At 59.9% G+C, this 22,756-nt stretch overlaps 1 protein-coding gene across 2 annotated transcripts in view; it reads right to left on the bottom strand.

Moving 5' to 3' along the window:
* LOC136097624 (casein kinase II subunit alpha-like) overlaps positions 1 to 22,424 on the bottom strand; it is a 28,151-nt gene extending 5,727 nt beyond the window's left edge. Inside the window, exons 1-7 of one of the 2 annotated variants that reach the window (XM_071803719.1) lie at positions 22,233 to 22,424; positions 10,143 to 10,250; positions 8,922 to 9,033; positions 8,203 to 8,304; positions 5,613 to 5,663; positions 2,416 to 2,475; positions 1,749 to 1,832 (exon numbers count right to left, since the gene is read on the bottom strand). In XM_071803719.1, coding sequence (XP_071659820.1) covers positions 1,749 to 1,832; positions 2,416 to 2,475; positions 5,613 to 5,663; positions 8,203 to 8,304; positions 8,922 to 9,033; positions 10,143 to 10,243 — 510 coding nt within the window. In that variant the 5' untranslated portion in view covers positions 10,244 to 10,250; positions 22,233 to 22,424. The remainder of the gene's footprint in view (positions 1 to 1,748; positions 1,833 to 2,415; positions 2,476 to 5,612; positions 5,664 to 8,202; positions 8,305 to 8,921; positions 9,034 to 10,142; positions 10,251 to 22,232) is intronic. The other variant, XM_071803720.1, reaches the window with a different exon arrangement.
* Positions 22,425 to 22,756: the final 332 nt, after the last annotated feature.

Below are 22,756 nucleotides of genomic sequence, written 5' to 3'. Positions count from 1 at the left end.
GCCATGGGGTGACAGGAGTGATCTTGGGGTGACAGAAGCAACCTCGGGGTGATGGGAGAGACCTCAGGGTGACAGGAGTGATTTTGGGGTGACAGAAGCAACGTTGGGGTGAGAGGAGTGATTTCAGGGTGAGAGGAGCAAACTCGGGGTGACGGGAGAGACCTCAGGGTGACAGGAGTGATGTCAGGGTGACAGGAGTGACCTCAGGGTGACAGGAGCCACCTGATCTCAGGGTGACAGGAGTGATTTTGGGGTGATAGAAGCAACCTTGGGGAGACAGGAGTGATTCTGGGGTGACAGGAGTAAACTCAAGGTGACAGTGATCTTGGGGTGACAGGAGCAACCTCAGGGTGACAGGAGTGATTCTGGGGTGACAGAAGCAGCCTTGGGGTGACAGGAGTGACCTTGGGGTGACAGGAGTGATCTCAGGGTGACAGGAGTGATTTTGGGGTGACAGAAGCAACATTGGGATGACAGGAGCGATTTCAGGGTGACAGGAGCGACCTCAGGGTGACAGGAGCAACCTCGGGGTGACAGGAGCAACCTCGGGGTGACAGGAGTGATCTCAGGGTGACAGGAGTGACTTCAGGGTGACGGGAGCAACCTCAGGGTGACAGGAGGCATTCTGGGATGACAGGAGCAATCTTGGGGTGACAAGAGTGACCTCAGGGTGACAGGAGTGATCTTGGGGTGACAAGAGTAACCTCAAGGTGACAGGCGTGACCTCGGGGTGACAGGAGCAACCTGATCTCAGGGTGACAGGAGTGATTTTGGGGTGATAGAAGCAACCTCGGGGTGACAGGAGCAACCTCGGGGTGACAGGAGTGATTTTGGAGTGACAGAAGTGATTGTAGGGTGACAGAAGCAACCTCAGGGTGACAGGAGTGATTTTAGGGTGATAGAAGCAACCTTAGGGTGACAGGAGCAATCTCAGGGTGACAGGAGCGACCTCGGGGTGACAGGAGTGATTTTGGAGTGACAGAAGTGATTTCAGGGTGACAGGAGCAACCTCGGGGTGACAGGAGCAACTTTGGGGTGACAGGAGCAACCTCGGTGTGACAGGAGAAACCTCGGGGTGACAGGAGCAACCTCGGTGTGACAGGAGAAACCTCGGGGTGACAGGAGCGACCCTGGGGTGACACCAGTGCCCCATCCACAGGTTTTCCTTTCCCCCTGGGGAACCCCACTGGGTTTTGTCCCATTTCTCCACCTCCTCGGGGGGTTTTTGCTCCCCAGCTTCATTCGTTAACCCCAGCTCATTAATACCAAGTGACACCCGGGCTGGACCTTCCACAAACCCAAACCATCCCTAATTACTCTCTAATTACAACTTCCCAGCAGCATTATAAGCTCCTGTATAGAAGAGGCAGCTCAGCCCCATTTCCCTGCTCGGCTTATGCCACAATTCTTATTAAAATCGAGATGTCCACAAAGAGCCTCATATTAATTCCCTGTTAATTTGGGGAGCAGGAGCGGTCGGTGCGGCTCGGGCGTCCATGGTGGCGGTGACAAAATGCCGGTGACACCAGGGTGTGACAATGGGCGCGATTTCAAAGGGGCGAGGGCGGGACGAGCAGGAGGAAGCGGGTAAAAGCACATAAAAGCGGGTAAAAGCAAAGCGACACCGGCACAAAGGCTCTTTGCCCAGAGCCAAGAAGAGCTGGGTGCTGTGACAGCGGTGACATCGCGGGTGACACCCCCATAAGGTAAATGGAGGCGGAGAGACCCCCCCCGTGCTCCCCCCGTACCTTCCTGTGCTCGTGGTCGATCATGACGTTGTGGGGCTTGACGTCTCGGTGCATGACGCCCATGCTGTGGCAGTAATCCAGGGCCTGCGGGGACAAGGGACGCGTCAGGGACAGAGGGACGGCCTTGGGGACACCCCCCAGGGATTTCAGACCTTGTGTTGTCCCCTCTAATGGGGGGGACACCTCGAAAATCCGGAGCAGGGCTCTGAGCCGTGTCCCTCCCACGAGTGACCGAGCGTGGCACAAACCCCGTGTCCCCAGCGGAGGGGACATCGCGCCCAAGGAGCCCCCGTTCCACAGCAAACGGGACGGTGGGGACACACACGAGGGCTATGGGAGGGGGTTTCGGTGCCATGGGGACCCCCGGTGACCCCCAGCACAGCCCCAATGGCCACTTGTGACCAAAGCCGCTGCCAAACCCACGTCCCACTGAGGAAGAGGAGACCCACGTCCCACTGAGGAAGAGGAGGCGCCGGGGAGAGAAGAAGACAGACAATGTGGCTTCCAAAGGACAGGGTGATCTTGTGGATCCCCGGCGCGGTGGCCCGGGATGCGGCGCACATGGCCGGGTGGGCAAGGGGCCAGGAGGGCTCGGTAGCCGGGCGAGCGCCGCTCCGCGCCCCCCGCTTGTGGGGCTGCGGGGTTTGGTTTGGCCGGGGTGGCTCACCTTGAGGATCTCGTACATGTAGAACCGGATGTCGAAGTCCGAGAGCGTCTGGTACAGTTGCTGCGGGGAGGGACAGAAGAGGCGGGTTAATGAATGGTGGGTTAACGAACGGTGGGTTAATGAACGGTGGGTTAATGAATGGCGGGTTAATGGACCGCGGCACCGTTAGCCGCGGCTCCTTGTGGTGTGGAGCAGGCGTTGAGCGGCTTTGGAGCCCCAGTTTTGGAGCCCCAATTCTGTCCCCAGTCTGGCCAACAACCCCATGCCCACCCAGAGAGCCCCGGCAGCTGGACCAGCTCCATTTCCCAGCCTGGGGACAGCGATGAAGATGAGGAGGAGGGGGATGAGGAGGGGGATGAGGAAGGGGATGAGGAGGATGAGGAGGATGAGGAGGATGAGGAGGATGAGGAGGATGAGGAGGATGAGGAGGGGGATGGGGAGGGGGATGGGGAGGATGAGGATGAGGAGGGGGATGAGGAGGGGGATGAGGAGGGGGATGAGGAGGGGGATGAGGAGGGGGATGAGGATGAGGAGGATGGGGGGGATGAGGAGGGGGATGAGGAGGAGGAGGATGATGAGGAAGGGGATGGGGAGGGGGATGGGGAGGGGGGATGAGGAAGATGAGGATGAGGAGGGGGATGAGGAGGGGGATGAGGAGGGGGATGAGGAGGGGGATGAGGAAGGGGATGAGGAAGGGGATGAGGAAGGGGATGAGGAAGGGGATGAGGAGGAGGAGGATGAGAAGGGGGATGAGGAGGGGGATGAGGAGGAGGAGGATGAGGAAGGGGATGGGGAGGGGGATGAGAAGGATGAGGATGAGGAGGGGGATGAGGAAGGGGATGAGGAAGGGGATGAGGAAGGGGATGAGGAAGGGGATGAGGAAGGGGATGAGGAAGGGGATGAGGAGGGGGATGAGGGGGAGAGCACATCTCAGCGCTCCTGCAAACCCCAGTGGGGCAAGGCCCCAAAACCAGGCCCTGGGGACACGAATTGGGTGGGAAAAGGCTCATATCAGGGTGTACAGGGCGGTAATTACAGGGTGGTAATTACAGGGTGGTAATTACAGGGCGTTAATTACTCCTGACAACAGAAGCCAGCGGCTGCTTGTTTAACTCCTGCAGCCCAGCTCGATAACCTTCCTCACCTTCTTCCTCCCCACAACCCTCCTCATCATCTTCCTCCCCACAACCTTCCTCATCCTCCTCCCCACAACCCTCCTCACCTTCTTCCTCCCCACAACCCTCCTCATCTTCTTCCTCCCCACAACCCTCCTCATCATCTTCCTCCCCACAACCCTCCTCATCTTCTTCCTCCCCACAACCTTCCTCATCTTCTTCCTCCCCACAACCCTCCTCATCATCTTCCTCCCCACAACCCTCCTCATCTTCTTCCTCCCCACAACCCTCCTCATCATCTTCCTCCCCACAACCCTCCTCATCTTCTTCCTCCCCACAACCCTCCTCACCTTCTTCCTCCCCACAACCCTCCTCATCATCTTCCTCCCCACAACCTTCCTCATCCTCCTCCCCACAACCCTCCTCACCTTCTTCCTCCCCACAACCCTCCTCATCTTCTTCCTCCCCACAACCCTCCTCATCATCTTCCTCCCCACAACCCTCCTCATCTTCTTCCTCCCCACAACCTTCCTCATCTTCTTCCTCCCCACAACCCTCCTCATCATCTTCCTCCCCACAACCCTCCTCATCTTCTTCCTCCCCACAACCCTCCTCATCATCTTCCTCCCCACAACCCTCCTCATCATCTTCCTCCCCACAACCCTCCTCATCTTCTTCCTCCCCACAACCCTCCTCATCTTCTTCCTCCCCACAACCCTCCTCATCTTCTTCCTCCCCACAACTCCCGCGACACCGTGCGCCTCAGGAATAGAGACCCAGCCCCTCCGCACCGCACAACAGCGTCACGGCGGGTCGGGAACCCCCCGACGGCATCTGAGTGGGTCAGGAACCCCTCGATGGCATCAGAGCAGGTCAGGAACCCCTCGATAGTGTCAGAGTGGGTCAGGAACCCCTTGATGGGATCAGAGAGAGCTGGGAACCCCTCGACAGCACCTGAGTGGGTCTGGAACCCCCTGACGGCATCAGAGAGGGTCGGGAACCCCTCGATAGTGTCAGAGAGAGTTGGGAACCCCTCGACAGCATCTGAGCGAGTCAGGAACCCTACGATAGCACCAAAGCGGGTCGGGAACCCCTCGATATTGTCAGAGCGGGTCGGGAACCCCTCGATGGCATCGGAGCGGGTCGGGAACCCCTCAATAGCATCAGAGCAGGTCAGGAACCCCTTGATGGCACCGGAGAGAGATGGGAACCCCTCAATGGCACCAGAGAGAGTTGGGAACCCCTCGATAGCTCCAGAGAGAGTTGAGAACCCCTCAACTGCATCTGAGTGGGTCAGGAAACCCTCAATGGCATCAGAGCGGGTTGGAAACCCCTCAACAGCATCTGAGCAGGTCAGGAACCCCTTGATAGTGTCAGAGCGGGTCAGGAACCCCCTGATGGCATCAGAGAGAGCTGGGAACCCCTTGATAGTGTCAGAGAGAGTTGGGAACCCCTCGACAGCATCTGAGCGAGTCAGGAATCCCCCAATAGCACCAAAGTAGGTCGGGAACCCCTCGATGGCATTGGAGGGGGTCGGGAACCCCTTGATGGCATCAGAGAAAGTTGGGAACCCCTCGACAGCATCTGAGTGGGTCAGGAACCCTTCAATAGAGTCAGAGGGGGTTGGGAACCCCTTGATGGCACCAGAGAGAGCTGGGAACCCCTCAACAGCATCTGAGCAGGTCAGGAACCCCCTGATGGCATCAGAGTGGGTTGGGAACCCCTCAATGGCATCGGAGCGGGTCATGAACCCCTCGATGGCATCGGAGAGGCTCGGGAACCCCTCGATGGCATCGGAGCGGGTCAGGAACCCCTCGATGGCATCGGAGAGGCTCGGGAACCCCTTGATGGCATCAGAGCGGGTCAGGAACCCCTCGATGGCATCGGAGAGGCTCGGGAACCCCTCGATGGCATCGGAGCGGGTCATGAACCCCTCGATGGCATCGGAGCGGGTCGGGAACCCCTCGATGGCATCGGAGCGGGTCGGGAAGCCGACGCCATGATGCAGCAGCACCCGGATGAGCTCCCCCAGTCACCACCCCCGGATTCAGGAGGCGTCAGCGGCACCAGCAGGTCCCTCACCTTGAAATCCGTGTTGTTGACGTGCTCGAAGACCAGGGCGGGCGTCCGGGACTGCGGGGCCGTGACCGCGGTGCCGAGATGGGAAGAGAAGAGGGGAGGGGAGGGGAAGGGGAGGGGGAAGGGGAAGGGGAAGGGGAAGGGGAAGGGGAGGGAAGGGGAAGAGGAAAATGAGGGAAGGGAAGGGAAGGGAAGGGAAGGGGAAGGGGAAGGGGAAGGGGAAGGGGAAGGGGAAGGGGAAGGGGAAGGGGAAGGGGAAGGGGAAGGGGAAGGGGAAGGGGAAGAGAAGGGGAAGGGGAAGGGGAAGAGAAGGGGAACGGGAAGAGGAAGGAAGAGGAAGAGGAAGATGAGGGAAGGGAAGGGAGGGGAAGGGCAAGGGGAAGGGGAAGATGAGGGAAGGGGAAAGGGAAGGGGAAGGGGAAGGGGAAGGGGAAGGGGAAGGGAAGAGGAGGGAAGGGGAAGGAGGAGGGAAGGGGAAGAGGAAGATGAGGGAAGGGCAGGGAAGGGAAGGGGAAGAGGAAGAGGAGGGAAAGGGAAGGGAAGGGAAGGGAAGGGAAGGGAAGGGAAGGGAAGGGAAGGGAAGGGAAGGGAAGGGAAGGGAAGGGAAGGGAAGGGAAGGGAAGGGAAGGGAAGGGAAGGGAAGGGAAGGGAAAGGGGAGAGGAGAGGAGAGGAGAGGAGAGGAGAGGAGAGGACAAAATTCAGCGCTCCCGGAGGAGCGAGTCCGGCCCCAGGGCCCCGCTGGTCCTATCTCCCGCAAACAGCTGCCGCGGCGGGGATTAAACCGGCTCTAATACGCCCGGATCATTCATCCCAACGCGGGTTTGGCACCGGCGCGGCAGGCGGGATGGAGCTGGGGATGGGGGGATCGGTGCTGCCAACACCGGGGATCAATCCGGCTGCCACCCGCTGCCAAAAATGGGTCCGGCAAAGCCACCGGGTCCTGCCGAGCGGTGCCCTGAACTGGGGATCCTGCCCTAAACTGGGGATCCTGACCCAAACCGAGGATCCCACAGAGAACTGGGGATCCTGCCTGGAACTGGGGATCCTGCCACATATTGAGGATTCTGCCCCAAAACTGGGAATCCTGCCCCAAACCAGGGTTGACCTGACCTGGGGATCCTGTACCAAACTGAGGATCCTGCCCCAAACCTGGAATCCTCCCCAAACCTGGAATCCTGTCCTGAACTGGGGATCCTGTCCTGGAATCGGGAATCCCACCCAGAACTGGGAATCCTGCCCTGAACCGGTGATCCTGTCCCAAACCTGGGATCCTGCCCCAAACCTGGGATCCTGCCCCAAACCTGGGATCCCACCCAGAACTGGAGATCCTGCCCCAAACTGGGGATCCTGCCCCAAACCGGGGATCCCACACAGAACTGGGGATCCTGCCACATATTGAGGGTCCTGTCCCAAACTGGGGATTCTGCCCTGGAACTCGGAATCCCACCCAGAACTGGGAATCCCGCCCTGAACTGAGGATCCCACCCCAAACCAGGGATCCCACTCCAAACCAGGGTTCCTGCCCCAAACCTGGATCCTGCCCTGAACTGAGAATCCTGCCCCAAACCAGGGATCTGGACCCAAACTGAGGATCCTGCCTCAACTGGGGATCCTGCCCCGAACTCGGAATCCTGTCCAGAACTGGGGATCCTGTCCGGAACTGAGAATGCTGCCACATATTGAGGATTCTGCCCCAAAACCGGGAATCCTGCCCCAAACCAGGGTTGACCTGACCTGGGGATCCTGTACCAAACTGAGGATCCTGCCCCAACCCTGGAATCCTGTCCTAAACTGGGGATCCTGTCCCGGAACCGGGAATCCCGCCCAGAACTGGGAATCCTGCCCCAAATTGGGAATCCTGCCCCGAATGGGGACTCTGCCCCAAAAGAAGAATCCTGTCCTGAACCAGGGTTGACCCAAACTGGGGATCCTGCCCCAACCTGAGGATCCTGCCCCAAACCTGGGATCCTGCCCCAAACCGGGGATCCTGCCCCAAACCAGAGATCCTGCTCCAAACCTGGGATCCCACCCAGAACTGGGGATCCTGTCCCAAACAAGGGATCCTGTCCCAAACCGGGGATCCCACACAGAACTGGGGATCCTGTCCCAAACCAGGGATCCTGTCCCAAACCGGGGATCCTGTCCCAAACCAGGGATCCTGCCCCAAACCGGTGATCCTGCCCCAAACCGGTGATCCTGCCCCAAACCTGGGATCCTGCCCCAAACCTGGGATCCCACCCAGAACTGGGGATCCTGCCCCAGAACCGGGGATCCTGTCCCAAATCTGGATCCTGCCCCAAACCTGGGATCCCACCCAGAACTGGGGATCCTGCCCCAAACAAGGGATCCTGTCCCAAACCGGGAATCCTGTCACAAACCTGGATCCTGCCCCAAACCTGGGATCCCACCCAGAACTGGGGATCCTGCCCCAAACTGGGGATCCTACCCCAAACCTGTATCCTGCCCCAAGCTGGGGATCCTGCCCCGATCCCAGCAGAGCGGGCACAGGTCGGGATCTCCCGGGGCTGGTTTGGGCTGCGTGGCGTCAGCTGGGGCGCAGGGAGACCCCGCAGGTTCCCTTCCCCTCCTCACCACCGGGTCCTTCACGATGTCCAGCAGGCTGATGATATTGGGGCCTCCTCGCAGATTCTCCAGGATCTTAATCTCTCGTTTGATCTTCTTCTTTTTCACGGGCTGAGGAAACACCACCAGACACGGTCAGCAGCGGGCAGAGCTCGCGGAGCCACGCGCCGCGCTCCGAGCCAGCGGCTCCGGTCACGCCAAAGGAACCACGACGAGCGGGGAACGGAGCTTCCCGCATTTCGGACACCGTTGGGGGATTATTTTACTCCAAAAAGTGGGTTTTAAAGAGCGAGCTGAGTCTCCTCAAACCCCAGGTTAAACCTCTGGCTGCAATTTCGGCAACGGTTCCCCGGGAAAAGCGTAAAGCCACGGAACAGCTCAAGCAGGTGGTGTCCCGTCCCTCCTCACTAACACATCAACCAGGCCGTTCCTCATGTTCTCGCTCATCACCCGGCCCCAGGTTTCGTTAACGAGTGTTTGTGTTGTGCTCCTTAATTGCTGCTCTCCTTCCACCTTCACCGCTTCTCTCTTAAGCCCGTCCTCATGCTTCACAACTCACCCATCCTACGGATTAATTACACGCGGCTCGGTGACACCGCAAATTAGCAGAGGAGCCTGAACGCTGCCGCAAACCCGACGAGCGATGGGAGCGGAGAAGCGGGCCGGGTGTTTTCCTCAAATACCACGGCGAACGGAGAGGGAGGGAAGGGGGAGACGCCAACACCCACCTTGAGGATCTTCACCACCACCTTCTCGTTGTTGGTGATGTTGATGGCTTCAAAGACCTCGCTGTACTTGCCGCGGCCGAGCTTCCGCACCAGCTGGTAATCATCTTGGTTCCTGGTGGAGAAGGAGAAAAGAAGAGATGAAGGGATGGTGTCCGGATTGAATCAGAGCCGCTTCGCAGCCAACGCTTCTCTCCCTCCTTTATACCAGGGTGTAAAGGACCCCGTAAGATTGTAAAGATAATTATTCTGTACAAGAAAACCGAAGAAAACCAAGCAGCTCGCACCCAGGAAACCTCCTCGTGTTTCAATCCGCTACCCAGAGTCACCTGAGGGGGCTGAAGCATCGGCAATGATTTCTGCTACGGCACGCGGGGATTTGATAAACGAGATGAGGAAGGAAAGGGAATTACAGGCTGGAAAGCTTGACTTCCCAAGTCGCTAATTAGCAAAGGATCCGAGAGAAACTTGTCAGCAGCTCAAGGACAAGCAGCTCGTCAACCTGGGTGGATTCACCCATTCACCCTCATGGTCAAGAGCAGGGAAAAGAGGAACCGCAGGGGTTGTGTGGGGGATAAAACCCCAGGATGCTCGCATGAAACAAGCAGTTACCAGCGTGGGGGGAACGACGGCTCCCCGGGGCTTGGCAGTGGATAAAAAGGCTTTAATTCCTATATGAGCGGATATAAGACGTGTATTACGGATTTCAGCACGAGTCCTGGGACGCTCGGGAGCGTTTCTGGCGGCCGAACGCGACGGTAACACCGCGGAGCCAACGCCGGTCGTGCCGCAGCCCCTCGCCAAAGCAGCTGCCGGATCAACCAACCAACTGCGCATCTCCAAAGCCCCAGGGAGCTCCGAAAAGAACCCATCACGATACATTCACCTTTCAGCCCCAATTTGCTCCAAGCTTCCCACTGTTTCCCCCGTTATTCCCAGGGCCGGCGGCGCGAATTCCGCCGCCTTTTGCCATAACCGGCAATAAAAACCAAACCCTTACCACGCTGCTTTAATTAAGCGCTTCCAGAGCCCCGGCTCTATCTTAAACACCTCCCTACGAGCGGCTCCACTTTGGAATCATTTTGGTCGGTAGAGACGCTCAAATGATCGAGTCCAACCACAAAGTGACATCGGGGCCGGACGGCACCGCCGGAAAGCGAGCGGGAGGTCCCCGATCTGCGCAGGCCGGCCCTGCCGCGGCGTCCCCCCGGTACCCGTGCGTACCCCCATTCCACGACGTGCGACTCGTAGTCCCAGTACTCGCGGGGTCTCTGAGTGTTCACGTCCGCATAGACCCTGGCCCGACTCGGCACCGGCCCCGACATGCTTCCCCTAAAACACAAACACAGGAGTTGGGGTGAGAGGGAGGCGCGTTTTGGGGGGCAAAGCGGGGAAACGGGGGTGCCGGGGCGGCGCAGAAGCCGCAGTGGGGCGGGCGCACCCCACACCAGCCCTTGTCACCCCCAGACCAGTTCGCCCAGTTCAACCCAGGGCAGGAAGCCCCCCTGCTCTGTCCCTGCAGCACTGGGGTGGGGGGGAAGCGCTGAACCAAGACGGTGACGGGGAAACCGGGAGCAAAACGGAGGCCAAACTGGACAGAGATGGGGGACATGTGGAGAAAGCAGCTCTGGGCGTGGGGAAACGGAGCTCTGCCCGGTGACACCACATGTGAGCCCAAAATGTGGCTGGTGACACCACACAGGTGTCCAAAATGTGCCCTGGTGACACCACATGTGAGCCCAACAGCCTGGTGACACCACACGTGAACCCACCAGCCTGGTGACACCACATGTGAGCCCACTGACCTGGTGACACCACACGTGAACTCACTGACCTGGTGACACCACATGTGAACCCACCAGCTCTGGTGACACCACACATGAGCCCATGGACCTGGTGACACCACACGTGAGCCCACCAGCTCTGGTGACACCGCACGTGAGCCTGTTGACCTGGTGACACCACATGTGAACCCACCAGCTCTGGTGACACCACACGTGAGCCCATGGACCTGGTCACATCACACATGAGCCCACCAGTCCAGTGACACCACATGTGAGCCCATGTACCTGGTGACACCACACGTGAGTCCACTGACCTGGTGACACCACACGTGAGCCCATGGGCCTGGTGACACCACATGTGAGCCCACCAGCTCTGGTGACACCACATGTGAGTCCATTGACCTGGTGACACCACATGTGAACCCACCAGCTCTGGTAACACCACACGTGAGCCCATGGGCCTGGTGACATTACACGTGAACCCATGGGTCTGGTGACAGCACACGTGAGCCCACCAGCCCGGTGACACCGCACGTGAGCCTGTTGACCCGGTGACACCACATGTGAACCCACCAGCTCTGGTGACACCACATGTGAGTCCATTGACCTGGTAACACCACACGTGAGCCCATGGGCCTGGTGACAGCACATGTGAGCCCACCAGCTCTGGTGACACCACACATGAGCCCACCAGCCCGGTGACACCACATGTGAGCCAATGTACCTGGTGACACCACACGTGACCCCATGGACCTGTTGACACTACATGTGAGCCTATGGACCTGGTGACACCACATGTGAGCCCACCAGCCCAGTGACACCACACGTGAACCCATTGACCTGGTGACACCGCATGTGAGCCCACGGGCCTGGTGACACTACACATAAGCCCACTAGCCCCAATGACATCACAAGTGAGCCCATCAGGTCTGGTGACACCACACATGAACCCATGGACCTGGTGACACCACACGTGAGCCCACCAGCTCTGGTGACACCACACGTGAGCCCATGGGCCTGGTGACACCGCACGTGAGCCCACCAGCCCAGTGACACCACATGTGAACTCACTGACCTGGTGACACCGCACGTGAGCCCACCAGCCCAGTGACACCACACGTGAACTCACTGACCTGGTGACACCACATGTGAGCCCACCAGCTCTGGTGACACCACATGTGAGTCCATGGGCCTGGTGACAGCACACGTGAACCCACCAGCTCTGGTGACACCACACGTGAGCCCATGGGCCTGTTGACACCACACGTGAACCCACCAGCCCAGTGACACCATACGTGAGCCTATAGACCTGGTGACACCACATGTGAGCCCAGTGGCACCAGCTCTGGTGACACCACACGTAGGCCTGTAGACTTGGTCACACCACACGTGAGCCCATGGGCCTGGTATCGCCACATGTGAACCCACCAGCTCTGGTGACACCACGGGTGAGCCCGGCTGTGGGGACCGTGGGGCTGCCTGCGTGTCCCCAGCCCTCCCCCTGCAGCGGGAAAGGGGTCTTAGGGCCCATCCTTCACCCCAATGAAAATCACGCACCGCAGCAGCCTGGGCTCTGATCCAGCCGCGGCAACAGCCGCTCAAACCATGTCCTGGCACGACCGGCGATCCTAAACCCATCCGAGCGCTCAGCAGCACTCGGCCAGCTCATTTGCATGTTTAATTTGCTACGCAAGGGTTAATAAACATCTCGAAGAGGCAGCTGCAGGATGGGATGGGGATGGGAGCCAGTGGAGCTCGTTAATCCCAGGAACAATGAATTTCCTGGAGGGTTAACAGGCTCCATCAGCCCAGCCTGGACCAGCGACTGGGGAGGGCAGGGAGGGCTAAAACCGACTCTAAAACTGAACTCCCGCTTATCTATCCAGCAGAGGAAAGGCAGAGCGAGGGGATGCGGCGCTCTGGAGGTGGCACCGGCAGAGGTGACACTTCTGCTGTGACACCGTGGAACGGGGAGGACCGTGCTGATGGGGGAGAAGGATGGGGAGATATCAAAGAGGGAGAAAAGCAGCAGGAACCCCCCATGGGCACAGCACCAATGGTTCGGTACAGAGCACTGCGTGGGAGAACCCACCCGTGATGGTGGAGAGCAATTAACGGGCAGCTAACGAGCCTCGGCGCGGGGGCTGCGGGATCTTGGGGTACCAGGAGAGTGTTCCCCGTTCCCATCTCTCTTACGCACGGCGATCTCCGGCTCCCGAGGCGTTCACACGTGAAATGAGGCAGAAATCGGGTCACCCTGCCCCACTTTTCACGGATTTTTAACCTGAAGAGCTCAGGAATAAAAAGGCAACCACTCTGCTGTGTGCTCATGTCAAGGGGTCTTCCCCTCTAAGGGCTCTCACGGAAGGGGCAGCGTTGGGCTCTGCGCGTCCTGGAGGTGTCAACCGCAGTTGGGGACGTCCTGAATTGACCTTTTTTAACCCAAAACCGCGGGCAGAATGTGGCGGCCTGTCCCCTCTGTTGTCACTGCACTGCACAGGGTGACCCGGCTCAGAAACAGGCCGGGCAGAGGGAACCCCGCGCTGGCCGTGCTCCCACGGGCCACCAGTGTCCTGTATGACCCCATGGTCACTGTCACCCTCCACGGGAAGGCAGGGGCAGCCCTGAGGTTCAGCGGCTGGATGTGGGGCCACCGGGATGGCACCGGGCCCCTCTGAATGCCACAATCCCCCCGGAGCCACAGGAAGCTCTGGAAAAAGCCACGAGCCTTCATGGTGCCCAATAAACCTGCAGGAATTTGGAGGAAGCGGCTCGACGAGCTGAGGATGCCGACACGGGGAGGAAGAGCTTAACATCCCGCTTTCCAGCTCTGGATAACAAACTGGAGCGACCGGGGGGCTGAAATGAGAGGTGAAGTGGTTGTGGTCAAACCGAGAGGTCCCGCACCCCAGTGCTGCGGGCTCAGGGACCCTCCTAAGGCTCCCCCAAAACGCTGCTCTCAAGGGAAGACGCACACGGTGGCCACAGAACTGTGGAGTCATTGAGGTTGGAAGAGCCCCTGAAGATCATCAGGTCCAACCACAACCCACCCTGGCACTGCCCCCTGTCCTGAGAACCTCCTGTCCATCTGTCCAGCCCTCCAGGGATGGTGACTCCAGCACTGCCCTGGGCAGCCTGTTCCAATGCCCCACAGCCCTTTGGGGAAGAAATTGTTCCCAGATCCAACCTCAACCTCCCCTGGGCAACTTGAGGCCGTTTTCTCTGCTCCTGGCGCTTGTTCCTGGGGAGCAGAGCCCGACCCCCCTGGCTCCAAGCTCCTTTCAGGCAGTTCAGAGATCAGAAGGTCTCATCCAGCTCCTCCTGTTGCCAGCACCGGCCTGGCCTCGGCTGCAGGAGGACGTGGGGACTGAACCCGCATCGCCAGACTCCCGAGCAACCAAACCACACCAGAAACGGCCACCGGGATTGTAAAAGTCTGCCCAAGCCCCTGCTCAGCACCAGCCAAGGGGGGACAGGTATAGGGTGGGGTATGGGAACAGGGTATGTGGTACAGGTAAGGGGTATGACATATGGGGTACGGGTACAGGTAAGGCGTACGGGTTAAGGGGTACGGGTAGGGGGTACAGGTAAGGGGTGTGGGTTAAGGGGTATGGATTAAGGGGTATGGATTAAGGGGTATGGATTAAGGGGTATGGATTAAGGGGTATGGGTATAGGATACAGGTAAGGGGTATTGGTATGGGGCACAGGTATGGGGTACAGGGTATGGGTAAAGGGCAGAGCGTGTGGGGTACAGGGTATGGGGTACAGGTGAGGGGTATGGGGTACAGGGTAAGTAAGGGGTATAGGTAAGGGGTAGGGGTACAGGTAAGGGGCACCGAGTATGGGGTAAGGGGTATGAGTAAGGGGCACAGGTAAAGGGTACAGGGTATGGGGTACAGGGTATGGGGTACAGGAGATGGGGGAATGGGTAAATGGTACAGGGTAAGGGGTACAGGGTATGGGGTATGGGTAAGGGGTACAGGGCATGGATATGGGGTACAGGGTATGGGGGAAGGGGTAAATGGTACAGGGTAAGGGGTACAGGGTATGGGGTATGGGTAAGGGGTACAGGGCATGGATATGGGGTACAGGGTATGGGGGAACGGGTAAATGGTACAGGGTAAGGGGTACAGGGTATGGGGGAACGGGTAAATGGTACAGGGTAAGGGGTACAGGGTACCGGTAAGGGGTACAGGGTATGGGGTATGGGTAAGGGGTACAGAATATGGGTAAGGGGCTGGGGTCCAGCCAAGCCCTCTCTGAGCAATGCAAGCCCCAGTTTGCCCCCTGCTGCAGAGAAGCCCGTAACCCCTCATTTTCTGCAGCTCACAGGCACTCAGCACCCCCCCGCAAAGGGCTCCCCCCACACCCCCTCTGTAACCCCCACAGCCCTCTGGGGTGTGGAGAGAACACCCGGCTCCGTCCGATGCCGGGTGACAGGGCCGGGACACCCGCGCTGAGCACAGGGCTCGGTGACACCGCACCCCACGGGCTGGAGGCCCGGGGGACAAGCGGGGCCTGTCCCGTCCCCATCCGCCCGCTCACCCGTTGTCACCCTGAGCGGGGACGGTGGCTTCCGAGCCCTTCTGCCCTCCCTCTGCTGACATTCACAACTGCTCGGGGCCGCAGGGGATCGGGCTGGATTGGGATGCAGTTCCAGGAGCACTTTGGGTGGACAGGGATGTGGTTCCAGGAGCACTTTGGATGGATGGGGTCGAGGGTTTGGGAGCAGTTTGGCCTGGATGGGGATGAAGGTTGGAGAGCAGTTTGGTTGAACAGGGATGAAGGTTTGGGAGCAGTTTGGCTGGATCAGGACAAGATTCCAGGAGCTGTTTGGCTGGATGGGGAAGAGGGTCCAGGAGCATTTTGGCCTGGATGTGGATGAGGGTTTGGGAATAGTTTGGTTGAATGCGGATGAAGGTTTGGGAGCAGTTTGGCTGGACTGGGATGTGGTTCCAGGAGCAGTTTGGCTGGATCAGGATCAGGGTTTGGGAGCAGTTTGGCTGAATGCAGATGAGGGTTTGGGAGCAGTTTGGCTGGATCAGAATGAGATTCCAGGAGCCGTTTGGCTGGATGGGGATGAGGGTTTGGGAGCAGTTTGGCCTGGATCAGGATGAGGGTTTGGGAGCAGTTTGGCTGGATCAGGGTGAAGGTTTGGGAGCAGTTTGGTCTGGATGGGGAGGAGGGTTTGGGAGCATTTTGGCTGCACAGGGGATGAGGGTTTGGGAGCAGTTTAGATGGATTGGGACAAGATTCCAGGATGAGTTTGGCTGGATTGGGATGTGGTTCCAGGAGCAGTTTGGCTGGATCAGGATGAGGGTTTGGGAGCAGTTTGGCCTGGATGGGGATGAAGGTTGGAGAGCACTTTGGTTGAATAGGGATGAAGGTTCGGGAGCAGTTTGGCTGGATCAGGACGAGATTCCAGGAGCTGTTTGGCTGGATGGGGAAGAGGGTCCAGGAGCATTTTGGCCTGGATGTGGATGAGGGTTTGGGAGCAGTTTGGCTGAATGCGGATGAAGGTTTGGGAGCAGTTTGGCTGGACTGGGATGTGGTTCCAGGAGTAGTTTGGCTGGATCAGGATGAGATTCCAGGATGAGATTGGCTGGATGGGGATGAGGGTTTGGGAGCAGTTTGGTTGAATGCAGATGAAGGTTTGGGAGCAGTTTGGCTGGATCAGGATGAGATTCCAGGATGAGATTGGCTGGATGGGGATGAGGGTCCAGGAGCAGTTTGGCCACACAGGGGTTGAGGGTTTGGGAACAGTTTAGATGGATCGGGACAAGATTCCAGGATGAGTTTGGTTGGACTGGGACGTGGTTCCAGGAGCAGTTTGGCTGGATCAGTACGAGACTCCAGGGTGAGTTTGGCTGGATTGGGATGCAGGTTGGAAGCAGTTTGGCTGGATCAGGATGAGGGTTTGGGAGCAGTTTGGCCTGGATCAGGGTGAAGGTTTGGGAGCAGTTTGGCTGGATCAGGATGAGGGTTTGGGAGCAGTTTGGCCTGGATCAGGGTGAAGGTTTGGGAGCAGTTTGGCTGGATGGGGACGCGGGTTTGGGAGCAGTTTGGCTGGATGGGGACGCGGGTTTGGGATCAGTTTGGCTGGATGGGGATGCAGGTTTGGGAGCAGTTTGGCTGGATGGGGACGCGGGTTTGGGATCAGTTTGGCTGGATGGGGACACGGGTTTGGGATCAGTTTGGCTGGATGGGGATGCAGGTTTGGGATCAGTTTGGATGGATGTGGATGTGATTCCAGGGGCATTTTGGCTGAAATGCCAGCGCTGGCACCAGTACCCGGAGCCTGCCCTTAGCCATCCTCCCACCGGAGACGCCAGACACCCAATAACGTCCTTATCGGTTTAAATCACCGGTCGCTCCGTTACATCCAAACCGCAGCAGTCAACGGTCTGGAAACGCAACGGTTTAGGGGAAAACGCCTCATTTATGTGAGCACGGTGGGCTCAGCCGACCCCGTACCAACTATTGCCTCACGAGGAACCGCGTCCCCGATCCCGCAGGATCACGGAATCATGGTTGGAAAAGACCTTTAAGATCATGGAGTCCAACCACAACCCACTAACCTGTGTCCCTGAGAACCTCGTGTCCGTCTGTCCAGCCCTCCAGGGCCGGTGAGTCCAGCACTGCCCTGGGCAGCCTGTTCCAATGCCCCACAGCCCTTTGGCACACGGTGTGACCTGAGCGCCACCGAAAACACCGCGCCGGGGGCAACACCCACAGCTCAGCGCCAACCACCACCGGTGCTTCCAATGGGAGACACTGCCAAAAACTCATCGCTGGGGCCTAAAATGTGGTTTGGGATCGCGGCACAGAGGATTCACCGCAAGAGCGAGGATGGGGCTTCGGTATCTCCTGGCGAGGGGATCCCAATACGGCGCAATAAATACGGATTAACTAGGACAAGAAAACCCTCTCGGTTTGGGCAGAAAGGGCTTCGCGTTGTTTGCGGTTAACGAAGTTCGTTAGATTCTTCCCACTCATTTTGCACAAACTGCAGCTTCCCCCTTGCGCTCCCTGGTAGTTATGGCTGCATTTTGGTAATGGGTCGGCGACCGAGTGCGCCGGGAAGGGCCCGGTGGGCCCCAAAAGTGAGGGGCTGCACCCCTCACTCCGAGAGGTGAATGGAATTATTGGAGTCAAACAGGAGGACCTGGGAAAAGTGAGGACGCGGCGCTGGGTCCTGCCCTGCGCGCCCCAGGGCACCGAAACGCACCGGCGGGTCAGCCCGGCACCGCGGCACACGCCAGCCCCTGCCCCACAGCCCCCCAGAACACAGGGCACCCCCTGCCCCACGTCCCCCCAGAACACAGGGCACCCGCTGCCCCCTGAACACAGGGTACCCCCTGCCCCACAGCCCCCCAGAACACAGGGCACCCCCTGCCCCACATCCCTGCAGAACACAGGGTACCCCCTGCCCCACATCCCCCCAGAACGCAGGGCACCCCCTGCCCCACATCCCTGCAGAACACAGGGTACCCCCTGCCCCACATCCCCCCAGAACGCAGGGCAACCCCTGCCCCACGTCCCCTCAAAACACAGGGCACCCCCTGCCCCACGTCCCCCAGAATGCAGGGTACCCCCTGCCCCACATCCCTGCAGAACACAGGGCACCCCCTGCCCCACATCCCCCCAGAACGCAGGGCACCCCCTGCCCCACATCCCCCCAGAACGCAGGGCAACCCCTGCCCCACGTCCCCTCAAAACACAGGGCACCCCCTGCCCCACGTCCCCCAGAATGCAGGGCACCCCCTGCCCCACATCCCTGCAGAACACAGGGCACCCCCTGCCCCACATCCCCCCAGAACGCAGGGCACCCCCTGCCCCACATCCCCCCAGAACGCAGGGCACCCCCTGCCCCATGTCCCCCCAGAACGCAGGGCACCCCCTGCCCCACATCCCCCCAGAACGCAGGGCAACCCCTGCCCCACATCCCCCCAGAACGCAGGGCACCCCTGCCCCATGTCCCCCCAGAACGCAGGGCACCCCCTGCCCCACATCCCCCCAGAACACAGGGCACCCCCTGCCCCACATCCCCCCAGAACACAGGGCACCCCCTGCCCCACATCCCCCTAGAACACAGGGCACCCCCTGCCCCACACCAGAACCCCTGGGAGCCCCCTCCCCACACTGCCAGGCCCCCTGCCCCACTGACACCCAGCTCCCGGTGCCCCCCAGGTGTCCTGCGGTTGTGCCAGTCCCCTGACACCCCCTCCTGCACCCCCGTACCCCCCATCCTGTGACACCTCAATGTCTCTGGCACTCATTGCCCTGCCCCACATTCACCCCCATGTACCCCCAGACCCTGTGTTCACCCTCACACCCCCCCACACACACACACAAGCACTCAAAGCCCATCACTCACACCCCATCTGTTGTTGCACCTCCTAACACACCCCCGCGTTCACCCTCACCCATCGCACCCACCATCATCCTCACACTCACACTCACACACACCCCATGGCACCCACCATCATCCTCACACTCACACTCACCCCATGGCACCCACCATCATCCTCACACTCACACTCACACTCACCCCATGGCACCCACCATCATCCTCACACTCACACACATCCCATGGCACCCACCATCATCCTCACACTCACACTCACACACACCCCATGGCACCCACCATCATCCTCACACTCACGCTCACACACACCCCATGGCACCCACCATCATCCTCACACTCACACACACCCCATGGCACCCACCATCATCCTCACACTCACACTCACACTCACCCCATGGCACCCACCATCATCCTCACACTCACACACATCCCATGGCACCCACCATCATCCTCACACTCACACTCACACACACCCCATGGCACCCACCATCATCCTCACACTCACGCTCACACACACCCCATGGCACCCACCATCATCCTCACACTCACACACACCCCATGGCACCCACCATCATCCTCACACTCACACTCACACACACCCCATGGCACCCACCATCATCCTCACACTCACACACACCCCATGGCACCCACCATCATCCTCACACTCACACACACCCCATGGCACCCACCATCATCCTCACACTCACACTCACACACACCCCATGGCACCCACCATCATCCTCACACTCACACACACCCCATGGCAACCACCATCATCCTCACACTCACACACACCCCATGGCACCCACCATCATCCTCACACTCACACTCACACACACCCCATGGCACCCACCATCATCCTCACACTCACACACACCCCATGGCAACCACCATCATCCTCACACTCACACTCACCCCATGGCACCCACCATCATCCTCACAGTCACACACCCCCCATCGCACCCACCATCATCCTCACACTCACACACACCCCATGGCACCCACCATCATCCTCACACTCACACACACCCCATGGCACCCATCATCATCCTCACACTCACACACACCCCATGGCACCCACCATCATCCTCACACTCACACACACCCCATGGCATCCACCATCATCCTCACACTCACACACACCCCATGGCACCCACCATCATCCTCACACTCACACACACCCCATGGCACCCACCATCATCCTCATCCTCACACTCACACACACCCCATGGCACCCACCATCATCCTCACACTCACACACACCCCATGGCACCCATCATCATCCTCACACTCACACTCACACACACCCCATGGCACCCACCATCATCCTCACACTCACGCTCACCCCATGGCACCCACCATCATCCTCACACTCACACACACCCCATCGCACCCACCATCATCCTCACACTCACACACACCCCATGGCACCCACCATCATCCTCACACTCACGCTCACCCCATGGCACCCACCATCATCCTCACACTCACACACCCCCCATCGCACCCACCATCATCCTCACACTCACACACACCCCATGGCACCCACCATCATCCTCACACACACCCCATGGCACCCACCATCATCCTCACACCCACACACCCCCCATCGCACCCACCATCATCCTCACACTCACACACACCCCATGGCACCCACCATCATCCTCACACTCACACACACCCCATGGCACCCACCATCATCCTCACACTCACACACACCCCATGGCACCCACCATCATCCTCATCCTCACACTCACACACACCCCATGGCATCCACCATCATCCTCACACTCACACACACCCCATGGCACCCATCATCATCCTCACACTCACACACACCCCATGGCACCCATCATCATCCTCACACTCACACACACCCCATGGCACCCACCATCATCCTCACACTCACACACACCCCATGGCACCCACCATCATCCTCACACTCACACACACCCCATGGCACCCACCATCATCCTCACACACACCCCATGGCACCCACCATCATCCTCACACCCACACACCCCCCATCGCACCCACCATCATCCTCACACTCACACACACCCCATGGCACCCACCATCATCCTCACACTCACACACACCCCATCACACCCACCATCACCCTCACACTCACACACACCCCATAGCACCCACCATCATCCTCACACACACCCCATCGCACCCACCATCATACTCACACTCACACACACCCCATCGCACCCACCATCGTCCTCACACTCACACCCCACACTCACACCCCCACACACACCCTGTACTCACACCCAGCCTCACACCCAGCCCCACACTCACACACCCCTCACCCAGCCCTTCACACACTCACTCCCACCATGAGCACACACCCCAGCACACTCACACCCCATCCTTACAACCCATCACACACTCACACCCCATCCTCACACACTCACCCCATCACACTCACCCCTGCCCTCACACACTCACACCCCATCACACCCTCTCACACACACTCCCCACTCACCCTCCGCACACTTACACTCACCCCCATCACACTCACACTCACTCCACCACCCTCACACACTCACCACACTCACCCCCCATCCTCACCCCCATGACACCCCCATCACACTCACCCCATCCTTACAAACTCACCCCATCACGCTCACACTCAGTCCACCCCCCTCACACACTCACCCCCATGACACCCCCATCCTCACACACTCACCCCCATGACACCCCCATCCTCACACACTCACCCCATCACACTCACCCCCATCACACGCACACTCACCCCATCACACTCACCCCCATCACAGGCACATTCACCCCCATCACACTCACCCCCATCCTCACACACTCACCCCATCACACTCACACTCACTCCACCCCCCTCACACACTCACCCCACCCTCACACACTCACCCCATCACACTCACATTCACCCCCCCTCACCACCTCACTCACTCCCCCAACTCACCCTCTCCATCTTCACACCCCCTCACACCCCCCCCACACCCCCCTCACCCCCCCTCACCTCACATTCACCCCCCAACATCCCCCGTACCCCCCTCACCCTCCATCCCCCTCATTCCCCCCCCTCACACCCCCACCCTCCCCCTTCCCCTCACTCCTTCCCCTCCCCCCCCGCTCCCCCCTCCCCCTGCCCCTCCCCCCGCTGTCCCCTCACCGGAGCGGCCGGGCCGGGCCGGGGGCCGAGCCGGGGGCCGGGGCCGGGGCCTGTGCGGCCCGGGACGGCGGGGGGACGGCGGGGGGACGGCGGGGGGACGGCGGGGGGACGGCGGGGGGACGGCGGGGGGACGGCTCCCTCCCCTCCGCTGGGGGTCACAAGATGGCGGCGGCTCCTGGCGGCGGCGCCGGCGGACGGGCCGGCCCGGGCCCCGCCGGGACCACGGGGGGCGCTGCGCGCCGGCGCCGCCGACTCCGCCAGGAGGACAGAGCGTCGCCTCCCGCCAGCGCGCCTGCGCGGGGCCGGGGGACGGGGCTGGGGAGAGACCACTGCGGCCAGTGCGGGGGGGGACCGGTTCAACTGCGGAGGGGACCAGTTCACATGGGGTGGGACCGGTTCAAGTGGGGTGGGACCAGTTTGAGTGGGAATGGGACCAGTTCAGTGGGGGATGAGACCAGTTCAGGTGGGGTGGGACCAGTTCAAGTGGGAATGGGACCAATTCGAGTGGGAATTGGACCAGTTCA

Source organism: Patagioenas fasciata, chromosome 2, assembly GCF_037038585.1.
Source record: "Patagioenas fasciata isolate bPatFas1 chromosome 2, bPatFas1.hap1, whole genome shotgun sequence".
NCBI lineage: Eukaryota > Metazoa > Chordata > Aves > Columbiformes > Columbidae > Patagioenas > Patagioenas fasciata.
The sequence above is the reverse complement of the archived record's forward strand: the minus strand, read 5'-3'. Positions and strand labels throughout refer to the sequence as shown.